This window comes from Cyanistes caeruleus, chromosome 24 (assembly GCF_971803275.1).
Source record: "Cyanistes caeruleus chromosome 24, bCyaCae1.hap1.1, whole genome shotgun sequence".
Taxonomy (NCBI): Eukaryota; Metazoa; Chordata; class Aves; order Passeriformes; family Paridae; genus Cyanistes; species Cyanistes caeruleus.
The window spans coordinates 5,024,705-5,041,744 of NC_141724.1; the positions used below are offsets into that span (position 1 = coordinate 5,024,705).

Below are 17,040 nucleotides of genomic sequence, written 5' to 3' on the forward strand. Positions count from 1 at the left end.
TATGGCTTTTCTGGTTCCTGTCTCTGCAGCCCTGGGGGGTCTCTTGTTTGTGGGAAAGGAGGAGCTGTGGCTGGACACTGTGTCAGGAAAATCACAGCATTGCAGAGCAGCTAGGGGTGGAGTGACCTCTGGAGATGATCTGCTCTAACTACCTTCTCTAAAAAATCCATGCAAACAATTCAAAAACTCTCCCAAATTCTTTCCTGCATGTCTTCCCATCCCAAGTACTTCCTGTGGTATTGTGGAGAGCAGAAGTGTTTTTCTTGATGTGTCTCTTTCTGACTGTGGTCTGCAGCAGTTCCAAACCCTGCCTGCCTCCCACTGCACCCTTCCCAAGCCGAGTGCCAGGGTTTCCCACCACTCAGAGGAAACTTCATTGGCTCCAGACCTCATTTTCATCTTGTTTTCCAAAGGAAGGGATCCTATGAGACTGCTGTAAATGTGCTCCCATACATTACCTGCCCTGTCCTCTTCTCTGCCTCACAGCTGTGGGATTTCATTCACCTCCATCCAGGGGAATAGGAGGACACTGAGCTGCTCTGTTTGGCAGAAAATGGTTGCTGCAAGCTCTGGGAAACACCTTTATGGATTCTTTATGTTTACAAAGGGCTTAGAAAGACTTCAGCAGCACAGCTCCCTGCCCTGGCAGTCTGTGCATGTGTCATGCTCAAACCATTGGTGCATCTACAAAAAACGTTTTAATTAGAGTAGGCTGGAGCTGCAGGGCCCTGCTGGGACTTGGAGGCTCAGGAGGAGGTTCAGAGCTGGTGGTACAGGAACAAAAGGCATGGAGAAGGGCAGTTTATGACAGTCATATGGGGACACTCAGTGCAGTGCAATGCTTCTCTCTCGAGCTCTAGCCCTGGCTTCATAAAAGGAGAGGATTTTCCATTTGGCAGGGCATGGGGTCCCCAGGAGGAAGGTGTGCTCACAGCATGACAGCATTCCCCAGGGAAGATTGGTCTCAGAGACAGGTTTCTGCCTTTCTGAGGACAATTCCCTGGAGATCCTGAGCAGTGATGCTCATTGTCCTTCAGGGGATATAGGCTGAGGAGAGGGACCAGGGAGCACCAGAAATATAAACAGCCCCATCCACCTGGCTGCTTCAGAGGGTTTTTAATCCCAGTCTGGAAGGGGCATTGGCAGCAAGGGCAGTGATGGCAGTGACAGGCAGAGCCAGCTGGGCACAGGCAGCTCTTGGCTGTGCTCCAGGGACAGATGAGCTCCCCTGGCCCAGCAGCTGCAGGGCAGTGCCAAACCCCTGCTTGGGGTGTCAGGTCCTGCCTGGGAGGGGGTGCAGCACCTCTGCCCAGTGAGTCCCAGGCCCATTTCTAGCTGGTCACTTTGCCAGGCAAATGTCTGGCACTAAGCAGGAGGTCCTGAGCCCAAGGCCTCCGTTCCCTGGCAGCTTCCTTATCATCCCAGGCAAAGAAGCCATGGTACACCTGGCCTGTCCCAATGTGACTGTGGGGACTCCAGACCCAGCAAGCCCTCAGCTGGAGAGGATGAGAAGGTGTCAGTGCTGCCTGTAGGAGGAAGGCTGTGAGGGGAATGAGTGAACAGCAGGGATGAGAGCCAGAGACGAGCAGTGCCCTGGGACAGGCACCTTCAATGGCCAGAGCAGTTTGTAGGAACCACAGCCTCAGGGCAGGGTCCTGGCAGGGGCCATTAGAGGGCTGTGGGGAACATGCTGCAGGCCAGAGAGTGGCATGTGGTGGCTCAGCATGCCAGCCCTTGTCCCCAGGGAGCTGCTTGGTGTGTGTAGGGGGGACAGATGGGGTGGCAGCAGGGGCTGATCCGCAGTCACTGGTGAGGATACCAGGGGAGGTGACAGCCTGTTCTAATGAAGCATTCTCTCCTGCTTGCCTTTGCAATCCCCAGGAGAAGATTGAATATGCCTTCCTCATCTTCTTTGCCATCGAGGCCATGCTCAAGATAATTGCCTATGGCTTTCTGTTCCACACGGATGCCTACCTCCGAAATGGCTGGAATGTGCTCGACTTTTCCATTGTGACTCTAGGGTAAGGAAAAGTGGGGAGGCTGCTGCTGTTCTGCTTGTGCCAGGCCTCTTCCACAGCCAATCAGGGACTAGTTTTTCTGGTGATTGCAATGTGTTTGGGGACAGCTCCTCGACTAAGTTCATGGCCTTCTCCCATGGACCCCCTGTTGCTGCTCTGACATCCACTGGGATCCTCTCTAACTCTTATTTCTTCCCGTCTTGACTCCTTCATGCCTCGTAGGTCTCCTTGCCCTGGAGAAAGGGGGTGGCATGGGGTCCTCCAGGGTTTGCACATGGGCTGGGAGGTCCCTGGCTGTCAGCAGTGGAGCTGTGCCCAGGAGCTGGACTTGCCAAGAGCTGCCCCCTGGGTGAGGCTGAGCATGGCTGGCAGTCCTGCCTTGCTTTGCTGCCTGCAGAGCTCTGAATCTTTAGCTCAGATTTCTCAGTCTCCATTCTCATGCCCTTCTCCTTTTCCTTGTCCTTCCTTCTGCTTCTCCTCCTTCCTTCCCTGTGCCCTGGCTCTTTCAGGCTCATCACCATGACCCTGGAGCAGGTCAATGTGAAGCAGGGAGGGCCTTCGGGGGGAAAAGGCGGCTTTGACGTGAAGGCGCTGCGAGCGTTCCGTGTGCTGAGACCCCTGCGCCTGGTGTCCGGAGTGCCGAGTGCGTGCTGGGTGCCCATCAGGAAGGGCTGGTGGGTGGATGGAACCTCTAGGCCTGGCCAGGGTGGGAGCCATGGGACAGGTTTCTTGTTGTGGCTGGATCAAGCCCAGCCACAAAGCAGGTGTAGAGGAGGCTCGGGTTCTTGCTTGCTCCTCCAGCTGGTGGTTGTCAGCCCTGGGGATCTGCAGGTTGGCACAAGCCTGGCTGCCCCTGTGGCTCAGTGGCAGTACCTTTGGGTGCCCAGTGTGATGGGAGCCAGGATCTCGCTCTGGTTTTCAGAGCAGGGATCTTCCTCTTCCATAACTCATGTGAACACAACCAGGATGAGAGCACCAGAACAAAGGGAGGGGCACAGAGCAGCCTTCAGCACTGCCTGGCTCTGTTGTGCTCTTCCACCTCATGGTGGGTAGAAGAAAGGATTTCCTGCTTCAGAGATTTCAGTCCCACACCACCTGTGCCTCTCTTCCCTTGGCAAGGGGCATTTCAAAGGCTGCTTGCTGGTGGGCTGGCAGGGATACAAGGTGCACCCAAAGCTTGTTAGGAAGTGTTTGACCTCCTCTCCATTTTTGTGCAGGCCTTCAGGTCGTCCTGAACTCCATCATCAAAGCCATGGTGCCCCTGCTGCATATAGCCCTGCTGGTCCTCTTCATGATCATCATCTACGCCATCGTGGGGCAGGAGCTCTTCAAGGGCAGGATGCACAAGACCTGCTACTACCTTGGGACAGGTGGAGCTGTGGTGGGGGGGATGCAGCAGAGTTGTCTCTGGGTGGCTGCTGTGAGACCACAGGGACTCTGTGTTTAGCAGAAAGTGTGGTCTTGCCAGCATCAGGCCTGGGAGTGTGGCGGGACTGAGGGATGTTTGAAACAGCGCCCAGCTGGGTGTGAGGGGTGCTGAAAGGGACCCGTCTGGAGGGGGAGGAAGCGTGGGCTGCTGTGTTTGGCCTGAGCTGCTGCTCACACCATGGCTTTGCCCCTCAGATGTGATTGCCACAGTGGGCTCAGAGAAGCCAGCTCCGTGCACCAGCTCCGGCCACGGGCGGCACTGCAGCATCAACGGCACCGAGTGCCGCAGCGGCTGGCCGGGACCCAACAACGGCATCACCCACTTCGATAACTTCGGCTTTGCCATGCTCACTGTCTACCAGTGCATCACCATGGAGGGCTGGACTGAAGTTCTCTACTGGGTATGATGCCTAAAAAACAGAGGCCAGATACAATTAAGGGAATAAAAAGGGGTTCTATTTATTGAAGGGCTTTCAGGTGCATTGGGGCAGACAATGTCTACACCCAAAAATGGACAACGGGTCATGGGTTTCACACTTTTATAAGTTTGGTCCACTTGCATATTGGGGGTTAATCTTCCAGTTCCATCTTCAGGTGATGAAGGAATTTACCCCCAGTTTGCTCTCCCCAAACTCACTTTTGTTTCCATCTCTCAGGGCCTGAGGCAGTGAGGTGTCCTTGATTCTCAGGCCTTGAGAGGAATTGTTGTGTCTGACCAAAATGGGAAAGCAGCAGCTCGCACTGTGTGTGGAGTTTAGAGTTATACACTAAAGAATTTCAGTATTACAAATATATGAAAAATATAAAAACTAAAATCCTAAGGCATCAGGTAGGCTGCAGCACTTTGTGCCCAGCTTGGTGCAGGTGATGCTCTCTCCTTGAGAGGAGACTCATGGTAGGGCTCAGTCTTTGCCGGTGAAAGACATCCTGCCCCCACCAACATTCTTACTGTGATGCACATCCCATAGCACACCACTCATGTCTCTGCAAGCTATCCTTGCCCTGCAGGTAGGCAGGAGATTGCTCCAGCTCCCACCTTCGTGAGTGGGCATGGGCCAGGCACAGCAATGACTGATGGATGCTCCTCCAGCAAAGCCCATGCTTTGCAGTCCTTGGGAGACAGTTGTGCTGAGCCTTGGGCTTGGGGCTGATGTTTCAATCTGCCCCCAAAATGTTTGGGTCTGGATGTAAACCAGACACAGAGTTCTAGGCAGCCAGGGCTTGGGGCCAGGTTTATGTGTCACCATCCCTGTTGAGAGGCTCTAAGGGGAAACAGATGGAGGACAGTGCCTTCAGAATATTTCACCTGCATCTCTTGTTGCCAGGTAAATGATGCCATGGGGAATGAATGGCCCTGGATCTACTTTGTCAGCCTTATCTTACTTGGCTCCTTCTTTGTGCTCAACCTGGTGCTGGGTGTGCTCAGTGGGTAAGTACCACTCTATCCTTTCTGCCAGCAGAGGCAGAAAGCTTGCACTATACAAGAAAAAAGCCTGGAAAAATTCTGTTCTTTTCCCCCTCTCATTCCTCACCCCCCACTTTTTTTTTTTTGTTTTTTTTTTGTTTTTTTTTTGTTTTTCACACTTAGAAACACTGATCTGTGAGTTACTTTTTGTGTTGGTGTCCATGGCTTTCAGAGGTTTTAGCTCAACTCTCAACACAGAAATCTTTTCCGTGTGGCACAAGCAGCTGTCAGCAAGCCCAGCCCTGGAGCACGTGGGCTGTGGTGTGTTGTGCCAGCTCACACAGCAATTGGAGCTGAGCAGGGAGCGGTCACTCCACAGCTCTGGGTCTGGACACTCCTCACTGGTGCCTCCAGCTGTGAGCACATACACTTTTCTCATGGCCAGCCTAAGGAGAACATCTTTGATGAGTGTGAGGGATCCAAGGGAAAGATTGTTAGTCTAATTACTGCTTCAGCAGTCTCGTCCAAGTACACCAATGAGCTGTCATCAGTCTGTTATGACAATCTAGGCCAAATTCAATTAGTGTTAATTCCCCCAGTAGCACAGTTAAAACCTGAGATGTTACACTCAACCTACCATGTTAACATCCCAGTTCTGTTGCTGGGAAATATGTGTTGTCCTGGGAAGTGAGGGGGGCTTATCTCCTCAGGTCTGTGTAGGGTCAGGGTCTTTTTTATATGTTTCAGTCCTTGTTTGTGTAAGTAGATCACACTCATCACCTCTGTTAGTTCACAATTACTTGATTTCTTGGGCCTCTTTTATGACAAGAACCATGCCACTGCATCATTAAAACAAACTGTGTGTTACAATAACTGAAACAAGTTTAAAAGCACAAGATAAACCACAGGAACCTGATGCTTGTGTAGAGTTGACTGTAACTGCAGGACAAGCTGGACTATAGTAATCTGATCCTGGAGTAAGTTGCTGGCACAATAAAGGTTCTGAAATATTTTTGCAAATGCAGCCAAATTATGTTTGAGATCAGGAAAATTATTGTTATAGTGTCTGAGACCTATTACTAACACATGGCAACACCAGCACAGCTGGGCAGCAGGTCTACAGTCCTGCCAGACACCAGAGGAAAAAAGAAATTAATTGAAAGAGAGCAGGAAGCGTGGGCAAGACCTGTCCTTTCCGTGTTACCATGAAAAGTGTCCTGTTTTCCTGCCATGTGATGAGATATGGAGAGCTTGGGGCAGGTTTTCACCCCCCAGCTGGGTGAGACCCCACTCTGATGCTTAGCAGGACTGGGGAACTGCCCTGGCCAGGTGTCAGTTGGGCTGTCCAGCTGCAGCAGCCTGCAGTGAGAAGCTCCCAAAGAGCAGCAGTGGTGGGGAAGGAGCCCTGCCTGCCACCAAGTGACGGGCCCCCGTGGCCTTGCATCGTGGGCCAGGAAAGAGGAATGTCACTGGAGTAGGGTAGTGGCAGTGCTGGTGGCAGGGTAGTGCAGGGCTTTCCTACAGGGCCTGGCCTGGCACAGAGCTGTGGTTCCTGACCTCCACACCATCCCCTGAGTCTCTGCCGCTTGCCTTGTCCCAGAGAGTTCACCAAGGAGCGCGAGAAGGCCAAGTCGCGGGGAACGTTCCAGAAGCTGCGGGAGAAGCAGCAGCTGGAGGAGGATCTGAAGGGCTACATGGACTGGATCACCCATGCAGAGGTCATGGACAGTGATCGGGCCAGGGGAGAAGGTACCAGCTCTGCTTGCTCACAGACCCGTAGTGTGAGGGTTGGCTTCCTAATGCTGACCACTGAGAGAACCTTTGAAGAACACCCAAAGACTCATTTTGCCTGAAAACCTGTGAAACAAACTGCTTTGGCTCCTGCAGGACAATTTCCTTCCTCTTTTTTCACATTTCCTGAATAATTTGGTTGAATCTGATCCAAACTAGCAATAATTTATCCCCAGTGCTAAATCTCTGCTTCAACCACAAGGTTTAATATTTGCAAGGCCTGAATCTCCTTTGGCAAGAGGCACTTAAAATGGCCATGAGGAGTGTGTGCCCTTGGTGTGCAGGGATACAGTGCAGAGCCATGAGCTCTCACGCTAGCAAATCATGGATTTCTTGCCATCACTTGACAATTTCAAGGGATTAGAAGTGGCTCAGAGGAGGAGGTGGATATACAGACATCTACCAAAAAGCTCAGCAAAGCCTGGGGAGCTCTAGCACAGAGCCACAGTGTTTGCTTGTTTTCACCCTGCCTGGTGAAAGCACTTTTGATGCCTCAAGCTGTGATGCATGCGTGCAAAGAGCCTTGGGAAACAGTGGGATGGACAAAATGCCTCTTCCAGAGCTGTGGCCTCTGCTCTGTTCAGCTTCTGCTCAGATCCCAACTGACCCCAGTGTTCTCCATGCTGGGGTACCTGCTGCTGTCCCTCTCTGGGCTGCTGCTCTTCCTGCAGGGCAGGAGTTTCTCATGCCCCATGCTTGATTTGCAGGTGATGCTCAAAGCCTTCTGCCCAAACTTGGTTGCTGACTCCCTGGGAGGGCTCTGTTTGGTGGGGATTATTCTCTTCTGATGGGGAAGCTCTTCCTGGTGTACTTCTGGAAGAGGTTTCCCCCCACATGTTCTTCCCAAGGGCTCCTAGAAAAGCCTGTAATGTCATTCCCTCTAGGTATGATGCCATCGGATGAAGGAGGGTCAGAGACTGAGAGCTTGTATGAAATTGAGGGCATGAACAAGTGGATTCTCTTCTTGTAAGTATGCTCTGACTGAACCATCTGCTCACTCCTGGGTTTCCACTGGCTCTCACTTGCTGGCCCAACTGGGCCAGGCTTTCCTGGTCAGCCCCCAGTTTCTGGCAGAGAGACAGGGACTGGTGCTTGGGGGAAGATGCAAACATTAGGGCAGCAAACAGGGAATTTGGCTGTGGTACTGGCAAAAAGCTCTTCAAGGTGAACAATGTCTTTGCTGTGGGACCAGGCTCTAAGCATCCTCCCAAGCCTGTGCAGCAAGGCAGGTAATTTAGAAGCTAGCTAGGAGCCAGCTCAGAGCTCAGTGCTCACAAGGGATGGATGCTGGTTAGGAATCACCAGCCAGGGTTATCACAAGGGATAAGCTCCAGGGAGGTTTCTAAGGGTGCCCTGGAGACCATGGATGGCTCTGGCCACATCCTCCAGACAGTAACCAAGTCCATGTCCTTAGCACTGCTCTTCCAGATATCCTCCTCAATGTTTTCCCCTATGAGAGGTGCTGGAGGCCAAAATTAAGCCAGGAGGGTGAATGCACTGCAGGGCCTGAGTGAATGCACCGAGTTCCAGGGGCAGGTTATGGTCCTCATCCCCTTTCAGGGAGGGAGCAGGGGTGGCTTTGCCCTGCAGGCACAGCCCAAGGAGCTGGGTCTGGCCCCGTGGCCAGCTCTGCTGATCCTTTGCCGTCTCTCCAGCCGTCAGTGGAGGCGTTGGAACCGAATGTTTCGTAGGAAGTGCAGGGATGTGGTGAAGTCCAAGTTCTTCTACTGGCTTGTCATCCTGATGGTGGCACTGAACACCCTCTCCATCGCCTCTGAGCACCACTTCCAGCCAGAATGGCTGACACAGGTGCAAGGTGAGCAACCAGCCTAAGAGAGGGTCCAGGACACCATGCTGCCCCAGAGCCCTGTGTGAGCTCCTGCTGTGAGTGCACAGCCACACTGACACGGCACAGAGGCTCCTAGGCACACACAGAGCCTGCACTCGGTGTGTGTGCATGGTCCTTGTCACACAGCTCACACTGACCAGCACAGCCTCTGCACCCCTAGGGACACGATCCTGCGTGCTGGACACACGCACAGTGCGTCCACTGGCACCTCTGCACACCTGGCACACACTCAAGCTGTGCAGTCACACGCATTTGTGCATGCAGCCACACTGACTGCACCTCCACCCACACACACACACAGAGGCGCATGGAGCACAGGTGTGCACACACACACACCCAGAGATCACACCCAGAGGTGCATGGAGCACAGGTGTGCACAAACACACACACACACACACACACACACACAGCTCACACCCAGAGGCACACAGAGCACAGGTCTGGGCACACACACACATAAACACACACGTACCCAGAGGTGCATGGAGCACAGATGTGCACACACAGAGCACAGGTGTGCACACACACACACACAGGTCACACCCAAAGGTGCATGTAGCACAGGTGTGCACAAACACACACACACACACACACACACACACACACAGGTCACACCCAGAGGTGCATGGAGCACAAGTGTGCACACACACACCCAGAGATCACACCCAGAGGTGCATGGAGCACAGGTGTGCACACACACAGCTCAGCCCCACGTGCACACCCTGCATGGACTCAGCACTGTACAGGTGTGTGCTCACACACACAGATCACACCCAGAGGCACACAGAGCACAGGTGTGCACACACAGAGCACAGGTGTGCCCACCCTGCATGGACTCAGCACTGTACAGGTGTGTGCTCACACACACAGATCACACCCAGAGGCACACAGAGCACAGGTGTGCCCACCCTGCATGGACTCAGCACTGTACAGGTGTGTGCTCACACACACAAGCATGCAGCTGCATGTCACCCTCTCATCTTCCTCCCCTGTGTGGCCCCCAAAAAACAGCTTGGTGGGCCAGAGGAGGGTGAGCAGCACTGCCCTCATTCCCTGGCTGGCCAGCCATGCTGGGGCTGAGGTCCCTGCTCTGACAGGCTGGATCTCCCACCCCAGACAATGCCAACCGGCTGCTGCTCGCCCTCTTTGTGGCCGAGATGCTGCTGAAGATGTACGCGCTGGGGCTGCGCCAGTACTTCATGTCGCTCTTCAACCGCTTCGACTGCTTCGTGGTGTGCTCAGGGATCCTGGAGACCATCCTGGTGGAGCTGGGCACCTTGTCCCCTCTGGGCATCTCCGTGCTGCGCTGCATCCGGCTCCTCCGCATCTTCAAGATCACCAGGTAGGGCAGGGAGCTTGTGGGTGCTGGCAGCTCATGGTGCCTGGGCATTGCTCACAGCTCTGGGACATCACTGGCCCTGTCCCAGGGGAGGCTACAGCGTGAGCAGAGCTGGGAGCTGCTGGGTGGAGGAACAAGCCAAGGTGGGGGTTTGTGTCCAGGACATGGTTTGGCTGGGAGTGGAGAGTGGGACAGAGCTGAGGCCCCACTCTAGCTCTGGGTTCTGGATGTTTGGACTGCTGTGGGCCAGGATTCCTAGCTCTTCCTTGTGGCCCCAACCCACTGTGTGTTCACCCCTCTTCCCCATCCTGCTTGCTGGTGCTCTGTGCAGGGAGCATTGTTATCTTGCTTGTCACACCATGACTGCAGCTTCATTTCTTCCTCCTGGAGCCTGCCTGGAGCAGTTCCAGAGCCCAGCCTGGGTCCAGACTCCCCCTTTCTGGGCTGCTGGCACACCACCTCAGTCTGTTTGGCTAGGTTCCCTGGTCCTGACCACAGCCTTCCCCACTCTTTCACCTCCCACATGCCTCTGTCTCTCCTTTTCCCAGGTACTGGACATCTTTGAGCAACCTGGTGGCCTCTCTGCTCAACTCAGTCCGTTCCATTGCCTCTCTGCTCCTCCTCCTCTTCCTCTTCATCATAGTTTTTGCCCTGCTGGGCATGCAGCTCTTTGGGGGCAAGTTTGATTTCGAGGACATGAAAGTGCGGCGCAGCACATTTGACAACTTTCCCCAGGCCCTCATCAGTGTCTTCCAGGTCTGGGGCTGTGGGAAGGGCAGTGGGGGGCTGGAGGGAGGGGGCTGGGGGCGTCACCTCGGCTGTGGGTCTTCAGGCAGGGGTTAGGTCTCAAGGGGATGTGGGTCTGTGGGGGTGATGTGGCTTTGAGACAGGAACAGGGAAATGCAACTGGAGTCACGAGCAGTGGTTCAGTGGCTGAGCAGAAAGGAGGATTTGACCATGGGGCTGGAGCCAAGGGTAGGATCAGTCTGTTCTGTCATGTTCTGCTGTGGATGCTCTTAAGTCTTTACTACTGCTCTGCTCCCAGATCCTGACTGGAGAGGACTGGAATTCAATCATGTATGATGGGATCATGGCCTACGGGGGCCCGTCCTTTCCTGGCATGCTGGTCTGCATCTACTTCATCATCCTCTTTGTCTGTGGGAACTGTATCCTCTGCCTGCAAAGCCAGGCCCAGGCCCCCTGCACCCAGCCCCATAGCATGGACTGCAGAGGACTGGGGAGGGGGAAGCAGGGGCTTTCCTCAGTGTTTCAGTGCTTGCATTTGGCTTTTCAGTTCTGGAGGGCAGTGGCTTCAGGGCTTGCATTGGTGGTAGCTGAAGGCTGGGGACTGGGGAAAGCACATCTGGAGCAGGTCTGGCAGGCAGAGATTCAGCCAGAGAAGGCAGCCAGCTCAGAGCTCAGTGCTCACAAGGGATGGATGCTGTTTAGGAATCACCAGCCAGGGTTATCACAAGGGATAAGCTCCAGGGAGGTTTCTAAGGGTGCCCTGGAGACCATGGATGGCTCTGGCCACATCCTCCAGACAGTAACCAAGTCCATGTCCTTAGCACTGCTCTTCCAGATATCCTCCTCAATGTTTTCCTGGCCATTGCAGTCGATAACCTGGCTGAGGCTGAGAGCCTGACATTAGCCCAGAAGGCCAAAGCAGAGGAGCGCAAACGGCGGAAGATGTCCAGGTGAGCGCTGCCATCCCTGCCCATGGCAGCTCCCAAACGAGGTGTTTGGGTGTGAGGAGATGGAATCACCTTTCCCATGGCCCCTGCCCAGACTTCAGTTCCTGCTCTGCCCTCCTCTCTGCTTAGAGGTTACCCAGAGAAGTCTGAAGAGGAGAAGCAGATGCTGGCAAAGAAACTGGAGCAGAAAGCAAAGGGAGAAGGGATTCCCACAACAGCCAAGGTCAGTTCTGGTGGAGGTGAGCCTTGGAGAGCTCCTGGGGGGGCCCTGGCTCCTCCTCCCACCAGCCAGGATAGACAAAGGCTTGGAGCCAGCCTGGGTTCGGCCTCTTGACCAGAGTCACTCCTCGCCGTAGCATCCACTGGTGATGGGGGCTCTGTGGGGCCAGGCAGGAGCTGTTGCCTGTTGCCCGGTGAAACAGCTGCATTGCTGGGGATCCTTTTTCTCCAGTGCATTTCCTTGGCCACAGCCAGTCCTCAGTGGCTGAGATGGTCTGGTGCACACCAGTGTGGAGTGGAGCAAAGCCAGTCAGCAGCACCCCAGATCTGCCTTATGTCCACACCAGCACCCCCTGTATGCAAACCCCTCTGTTCAGCTGTGCTGACTGTGCTGAGCTGCCTCTGAGAAACATCTGGCCAGCAGCTACTTTCATAGCCACTTTCCAGAGTGCCCTTGGAAACTCACCCAGGAGCTGCTCCCTATCTTTTTCCCCCTCTGGCATATTTTCATATTTTCAAGAGCTCCAGGCTCTTGCCCAGCACACACTCCTATTTCCCACCCTCTTTGCTTCAATTGGAGAATCCCCTCACCAGGTTCCAGCCTGGGCCAGCACTCCATGTGCCTGGTGCTGTATGGGCCAAATGCAGAGATGCTGCTTGTCCCACATGGCTTCCAGGATGAGAGGGTCTGACCAACTGGCACATGCAGCTGCACATCCTCCTGTCTGTCTCTCCCTTGTTTCAGTTGAAAGTGGACGAATTTGAATCCAATGTCAATGAGATCAAAGACCCCTACCCTTCTGCAGACTTCCCAGGTAAGACTTGTCCTGGCAGGGCAGCAGGGAGGCTGAGGAGAGAGCAAAGGATGCAGTGAACTTTCAGCCTTGGGGTACTGAGGTGCTTCTGGCTTGCATGCCAAATCAGGATGATGGAATTGGAAGATTGCCCATAAGGTCATATTCCCTCTCTGGATGATTCTTTTCTTTTCCCTTCTCATGGTCACCCTACAGGTGATGATGAGGAAGATGAGCCTGAGATCCCCCTGAGTCCTCGGCCACGTCCCCTTGCAGAGCTACAGCTGAAGGAGAAGGCTGTGCCCATGCCTGAAGCTAGCTCGTTCTTCATCTTCAGCCCAACCAACAAGTAGGCACTGCCCCTTCCCCCTGCCCTGTAGGGCTCAGGCTTGGCCCAGCTATTCACAGCAGGGTCCTGTTTGTGCATGAGAGCCAGTTCTGAAGGGAACCAGCCCATGGGGAAAAGCCTTCTGTGTGGAAGGACTGGTACAGACATCCTTCCATGCCTAGGGCCTTCCTGTCCTCAGGGTTTAGCCATAACCCTCTGCCAGGCTGCCATGACCCTGTCTGATGCCCCTCTGGCCCCTTGCAGCATCCCATGGCATTTCTGTCCCTGGCAGGTTTCGGGTCCTGTGCCACAGAACTGTTAATGCCACCTGGTTCACCAACTTCATCCTGCTCTTCATCCTGCTCAGCAGCATTGCCCTGGCAGCTGAGGACCCCATCCGTGCCGAGTCCTTCCGCAACCAGGTGCCCACAGAGATGGAGAGGTTTGGGATGGGTGGGGGAGACCTCATGGAGATTCCCAGCTCCCCAGTAAGCCGGGATTTACTTGCCAGATGCTTTTCCTAGGCTGGGATTCCAACCCTGCCTCTGGGAGGGCAGTGCAGTCTGGCAGGAGAAGCTGGATGTGCTTTCCATTCAGGGTGCAGCACTGGGACAAGGTTTTATTACTCCATATCTCCATTTACTTCCGGGTGAAAAGATCCACCTGACAGGGTGTGCAAGATTATTTTGGTTTGAAACTGTGGTGGGTTATTGGGGAAAGAGACATCCTGTGAGGCAGCAAACTGGACCTCTGGCGTGTGCAGTGCCCTCAAATGCTGCTGGCATGCAGCCATGGGAGACACAGCTCCTGTTCTGCAAGGTACCAGGGACTGGGGGATCTGGTGATGATGACACATCAGACAGCTTCCCAGGGCACTTGGCGTTTTTTGGGATCACATGCTTTCAGGTGAATCAAGTGGAAGCCACCTGGAAAGCGAGAGCTTTGTCCCAGCTGCAGGTTGGAACATGCACTGGAGACAATCAGTAAAGCTGGGGAAAGTTCAGGAGTCGTCTTGGCTTGGTTTGATTTGGTTGGGTTGGGTTGGGTTGGGTTTGGTTTGGTTTGGTTGTGTTTGGTTGGGTTGGGTTGTGTTTGGTTTGGTTTAGTTTGGTTGTGTTTGGTTGGGTTGGGTTGTGTTTGGTTGTGTTTGGTTTGGTTTGATTTGGTTGGGTTGGGTTGTGTTTGGTTTAGTTTGGTTTGGTTGGGTTGGGTTGTGTTTGGTTTAGTTTGGTTTGGTTGGGTTGGGTTGTGTTTGGTTTAGTTTGGTTTGGTTGGGTTGGGTTGTGTTTGGTTTAGTTTGGTTTCGTTGTGTTTGGTCTGGTTTGGTTGTGTTTGGTCTGGTTTGGTTGTGTTTGGTTGTGTTTGGTTGTGTTTGGTTTGGTTTGGTTTGGTTGGGTTGTGTTTGGTTTAGTTTGGTTTGGTTTGGTTTGGTTTGGTTTGGTTGTGTTTGGTTTGGTTTGGTTGTGTTTGGTTTAGTTTGGTTTGATTGGGTTGGGTTTAGAGACTGTTGAGCTAGATGGCCTCCCCAGTCCATAGAGTGGACAACTTCAGGATGTTTGAACACACTGAAGCATTTCCCATGTCACCCAAGTCTCATCCAGTACTGGTGTCTCTGTCCCCAGATCCTTGGATACTTTGACATCGGTTTCACCTCTGTCTTCACAGTTGAGATTGTCCTGAAGGTGAGTCCATGGTCCTACCATGAGCATGGCCTAGCAGATAGGTCTAGACTTTTGTGGCCATGAATGCTTCTGAGGATCTCAGTGAGGAGAAACTTCCAGCTGATCCTCCTGGAGAGTCCATTCACGCAGTCTGGGTGCTGTGTGACCTGTCCCAGAGGCCATGTGTCCTCTCCAGTGAGGTCAGGCAGCTAAGTCAGCTGTGCTGTGACATGGGGACACATCAACCATGGCACCAGCATTTTTATTCTGATGTGCCATTAAGAAAGAGAAAGCAGTGAAAATCTGTGGGCAGAAGTCGCAGTCCAAGCCACTGCCACATGTTGTTCCACTCCAAGAGTCTTTACTATTCTCTTCTTTAATTTGCTGACTGACCGGGAGAGTTTTGTGTCCAGCCAGTGCTGCACCGAGGATTTCCACCTGAAATCAGCTTCCTGCCTGGCTGCAGAGGTCTGAGCAGGACAGGGTCCCCAGGCCATGGAGCTGGGAGAAGTCCCTTGTGCCTTGTCCACCTTTCCCCTGTGGAGGAACCATGCCCTGAGCCCTGCCCAGTCTCTTTCCTAACTCCTTCTGCTCCCCAGATGACAACCTACGGTGCTTTCCTGCACAAAGGCTCCTTCTGCAGGAACTCCTTCAATATCCTTGACTTACTGGTGGTGGCTGTCTCCCTCATCTCCATGGGATTTGAGTAAGCACCTCCATGTGCCACAGGGTGGGCACTCGGCTGTTCAGGCTGCTGGGGCAGCTGGGGATGGTGGGTGGAGAAGGAGCAGCCAGCCCAAAGGCTGCCCATGTGTCTGTTATGTCATATTTAGGGGATATGGACATGGGAGGCAGGCCCACAAAGTGGTCAAGGAGGTCAAAGGACACTCCTCGAGTGTCAAACATCTATGGGTAGAAATTCAGTTTGGATTCACTTTCTCCAGCTGCCAGTGTCACTTGGCCTTATGTGGGGTCATGGCCGGTGACACCTGCATGTCTCTGCCACCCCTTGTCCCTCACAGCTGGCCCCAGCCTGCCCTCCTTGGCTGCTTGGTGGGGTTGTGCCAGCCTAGCCTGGGCGGGGAAGCGGCCTCACCTCAGCTGTGCCCTCCTGCCCAGGTCCAGTACCATCTCTGTGGTGAAGATCCTGCGGGTGCTGAGGGTGCTGAGGCCTCTGCGGGCCATTAACAGGGCAAAGGGGCTGAAGGTAAGTGGGAGCTGGGACGAGGGGACCTCCTCCCCTGGCAGTCCTACCAGGAGGTTGTGTGGCAGGCGTGGTGCCCTGTCCCCAGTTCCCACTACCTGTCTGTGGGTCTGCCCAATCCCTCTGCTCTCTTCCTGGAGAGGGAGGGGTGGGATGCAGAGCAGGGGCTTGCCCCAGCTGTGGTCACATCTGCCCTGTCCTTCACCTCTGCAGCACGTGGTCCAGTGCGTGTTCGTGGCCATCAAGACTATTGGGAACATCGTGGTGGTCACTACATTGCTGCAGTTCATGTTTGCCTGCATTGGAGTCCAGCTCTTCAAGGTGAGCGGTGTCTCAGGTGGGCAGGAGGGGCCTCCTCGAGCACATCCTGGCCAGGGTCACCTGGGCATCACCTTGGGGATGGTGCCTGCCAGTGCTGGGTCAGCACAGGCTGTGCTCTGCGAGGGGACCCACAGAAGAGCCTGCAGTGAGAGGAGGGCAGGAAGCACCCAGGGTGCTGTCAGGTCCAGAGAACACCTCTAAAGGAGCTGAATCATCTCCCTTCATGCCTCAGTTTCCTCTCTCTAATGCAGCAGCGCTTCTGACCGATTTCCTCTGTGCTTTGTGAAGGGTTTCCTTTCTCACAGCACCGCTCCTGCTCTAAGGCAGAGCTGGCCCTGGCTGAGCTCAGTTTTGTTCTAATAACTGAGCTTAAATTCTGAGCTGATGTGGGAGGAGCTTTCAGGACACCCAGCAGACTGAGCAGACCTGTCAGCATACCTTAGCTTTTAGTTTATTCTCTGGTTACTGCTTTCTTCCCTATTTTCCAAATAGTTGGCTGCCAGCTAGGGTGAGCTAGGTAGGCCTCAGCTCAGGGCCGTGGAAGGTTTGCTCCCATCACCAGGCAGTGTTTCCTGATTTCAGCCTGGGATTGACCCCAGGTGTGCCATGGCTCTGGAAACGCCTTGTGAGCTGGGCTGTGTTGGCAGGCACAGTGGGGAGGCCAGTGATGATGGCCAGAGCCAGAGTCTGCATGGAGGTGGTGATGGGGGGGAGTGACTGAGGGCTGGGAAAATGTCAGAACTTTAGGGCTTCTAAAGTGAAAACAATACCATGGACACTTCTGGTCTCTGTTGAATGCAGGGCAAGTTCTACAGGTGCACAGACCCATCCAAGCTGACGGAGAAGGAGTGCAGGTAAGAGCTCTCTGCAGCTCCCAGGTGGGCAGTGGCCAGGGATGGGAGCTGGGGGGGATGTGGTGGGCAATGCTTGTGTTCCTGTGTGGGAATGTTGCGTCCAGAAAGTGGATCTGAGGTGTCGTCCTGTTCTCC

At 54.1% G+C, this 17,040-nt stretch overlaps 1 protein-coding gene across 1 annotated transcript in view; it reads left to right on the forward strand.

Annotated features, from left to right (window-relative positions):
• The window catches only part of CACNA1S (calcium voltage-gated channel subunit alpha1 S), a 44,735-nt gene that overhangs the window by 9,186 nt on the left and 18,509 nt on the right, over positions 1-17,040 (forward strand). Inside the window, exons 3-23 of the mRNA XM_086861601.1 lie at positions 1,882-2,021; positions 2,528-2,661; positions 3,236-3,388; positions 3,642-3,847; positions 4,772-4,875; positions 6,452-6,600; positions 7,527-7,608; positions 8,298-8,458; positions 9,608-9,833; positions 10,379-10,586; positions 10,876-10,996; positions 11,413-11,527; positions 11,654-11,747; positions 12,489-12,558; positions 12,754-12,886; positions 13,158-13,287; positions 14,488-14,547; positions 15,126-15,232; positions 15,646-15,733; positions 15,944-16,051; positions 16,853-16,905. Of these exons, the coding sequence (XP_086717727.1) occupies positions 1,882-2,021; positions 2,528-2,661; positions 3,236-3,388; positions 3,642-3,847; positions 4,772-4,875; positions 6,452-6,600; positions 7,527-7,608; positions 8,298-8,458; positions 9,608-9,833; positions 10,379-10,586; positions 10,876-10,996; positions 11,413-11,527; positions 11,654-11,747; positions 12,489-12,558; positions 12,754-12,886; positions 13,158-13,287; positions 14,488-14,547; positions 15,126-15,232; positions 15,646-15,733; positions 15,944-16,051; positions 16,853-16,905 (2,642 nt within the window). The remainder of the gene's footprint in view (positions 1-1,881; positions 2,022-2,527; positions 2,662-3,235; positions 3,389-3,641; positions 3,848-4,771; positions 4,876-6,451; positions 6,601-7,526; positions 7,609-8,297; positions 8,459-9,607; positions 9,834-10,378; positions 10,587-10,875; positions 10,997-11,412; positions 11,528-11,653; positions 11,748-12,488; positions 12,559-12,753; positions 12,887-13,157; positions 13,288-14,487; positions 14,548-15,125; positions 15,233-15,645; positions 15,734-15,943; positions 16,052-16,852; positions 16,906-17,040) is intronic.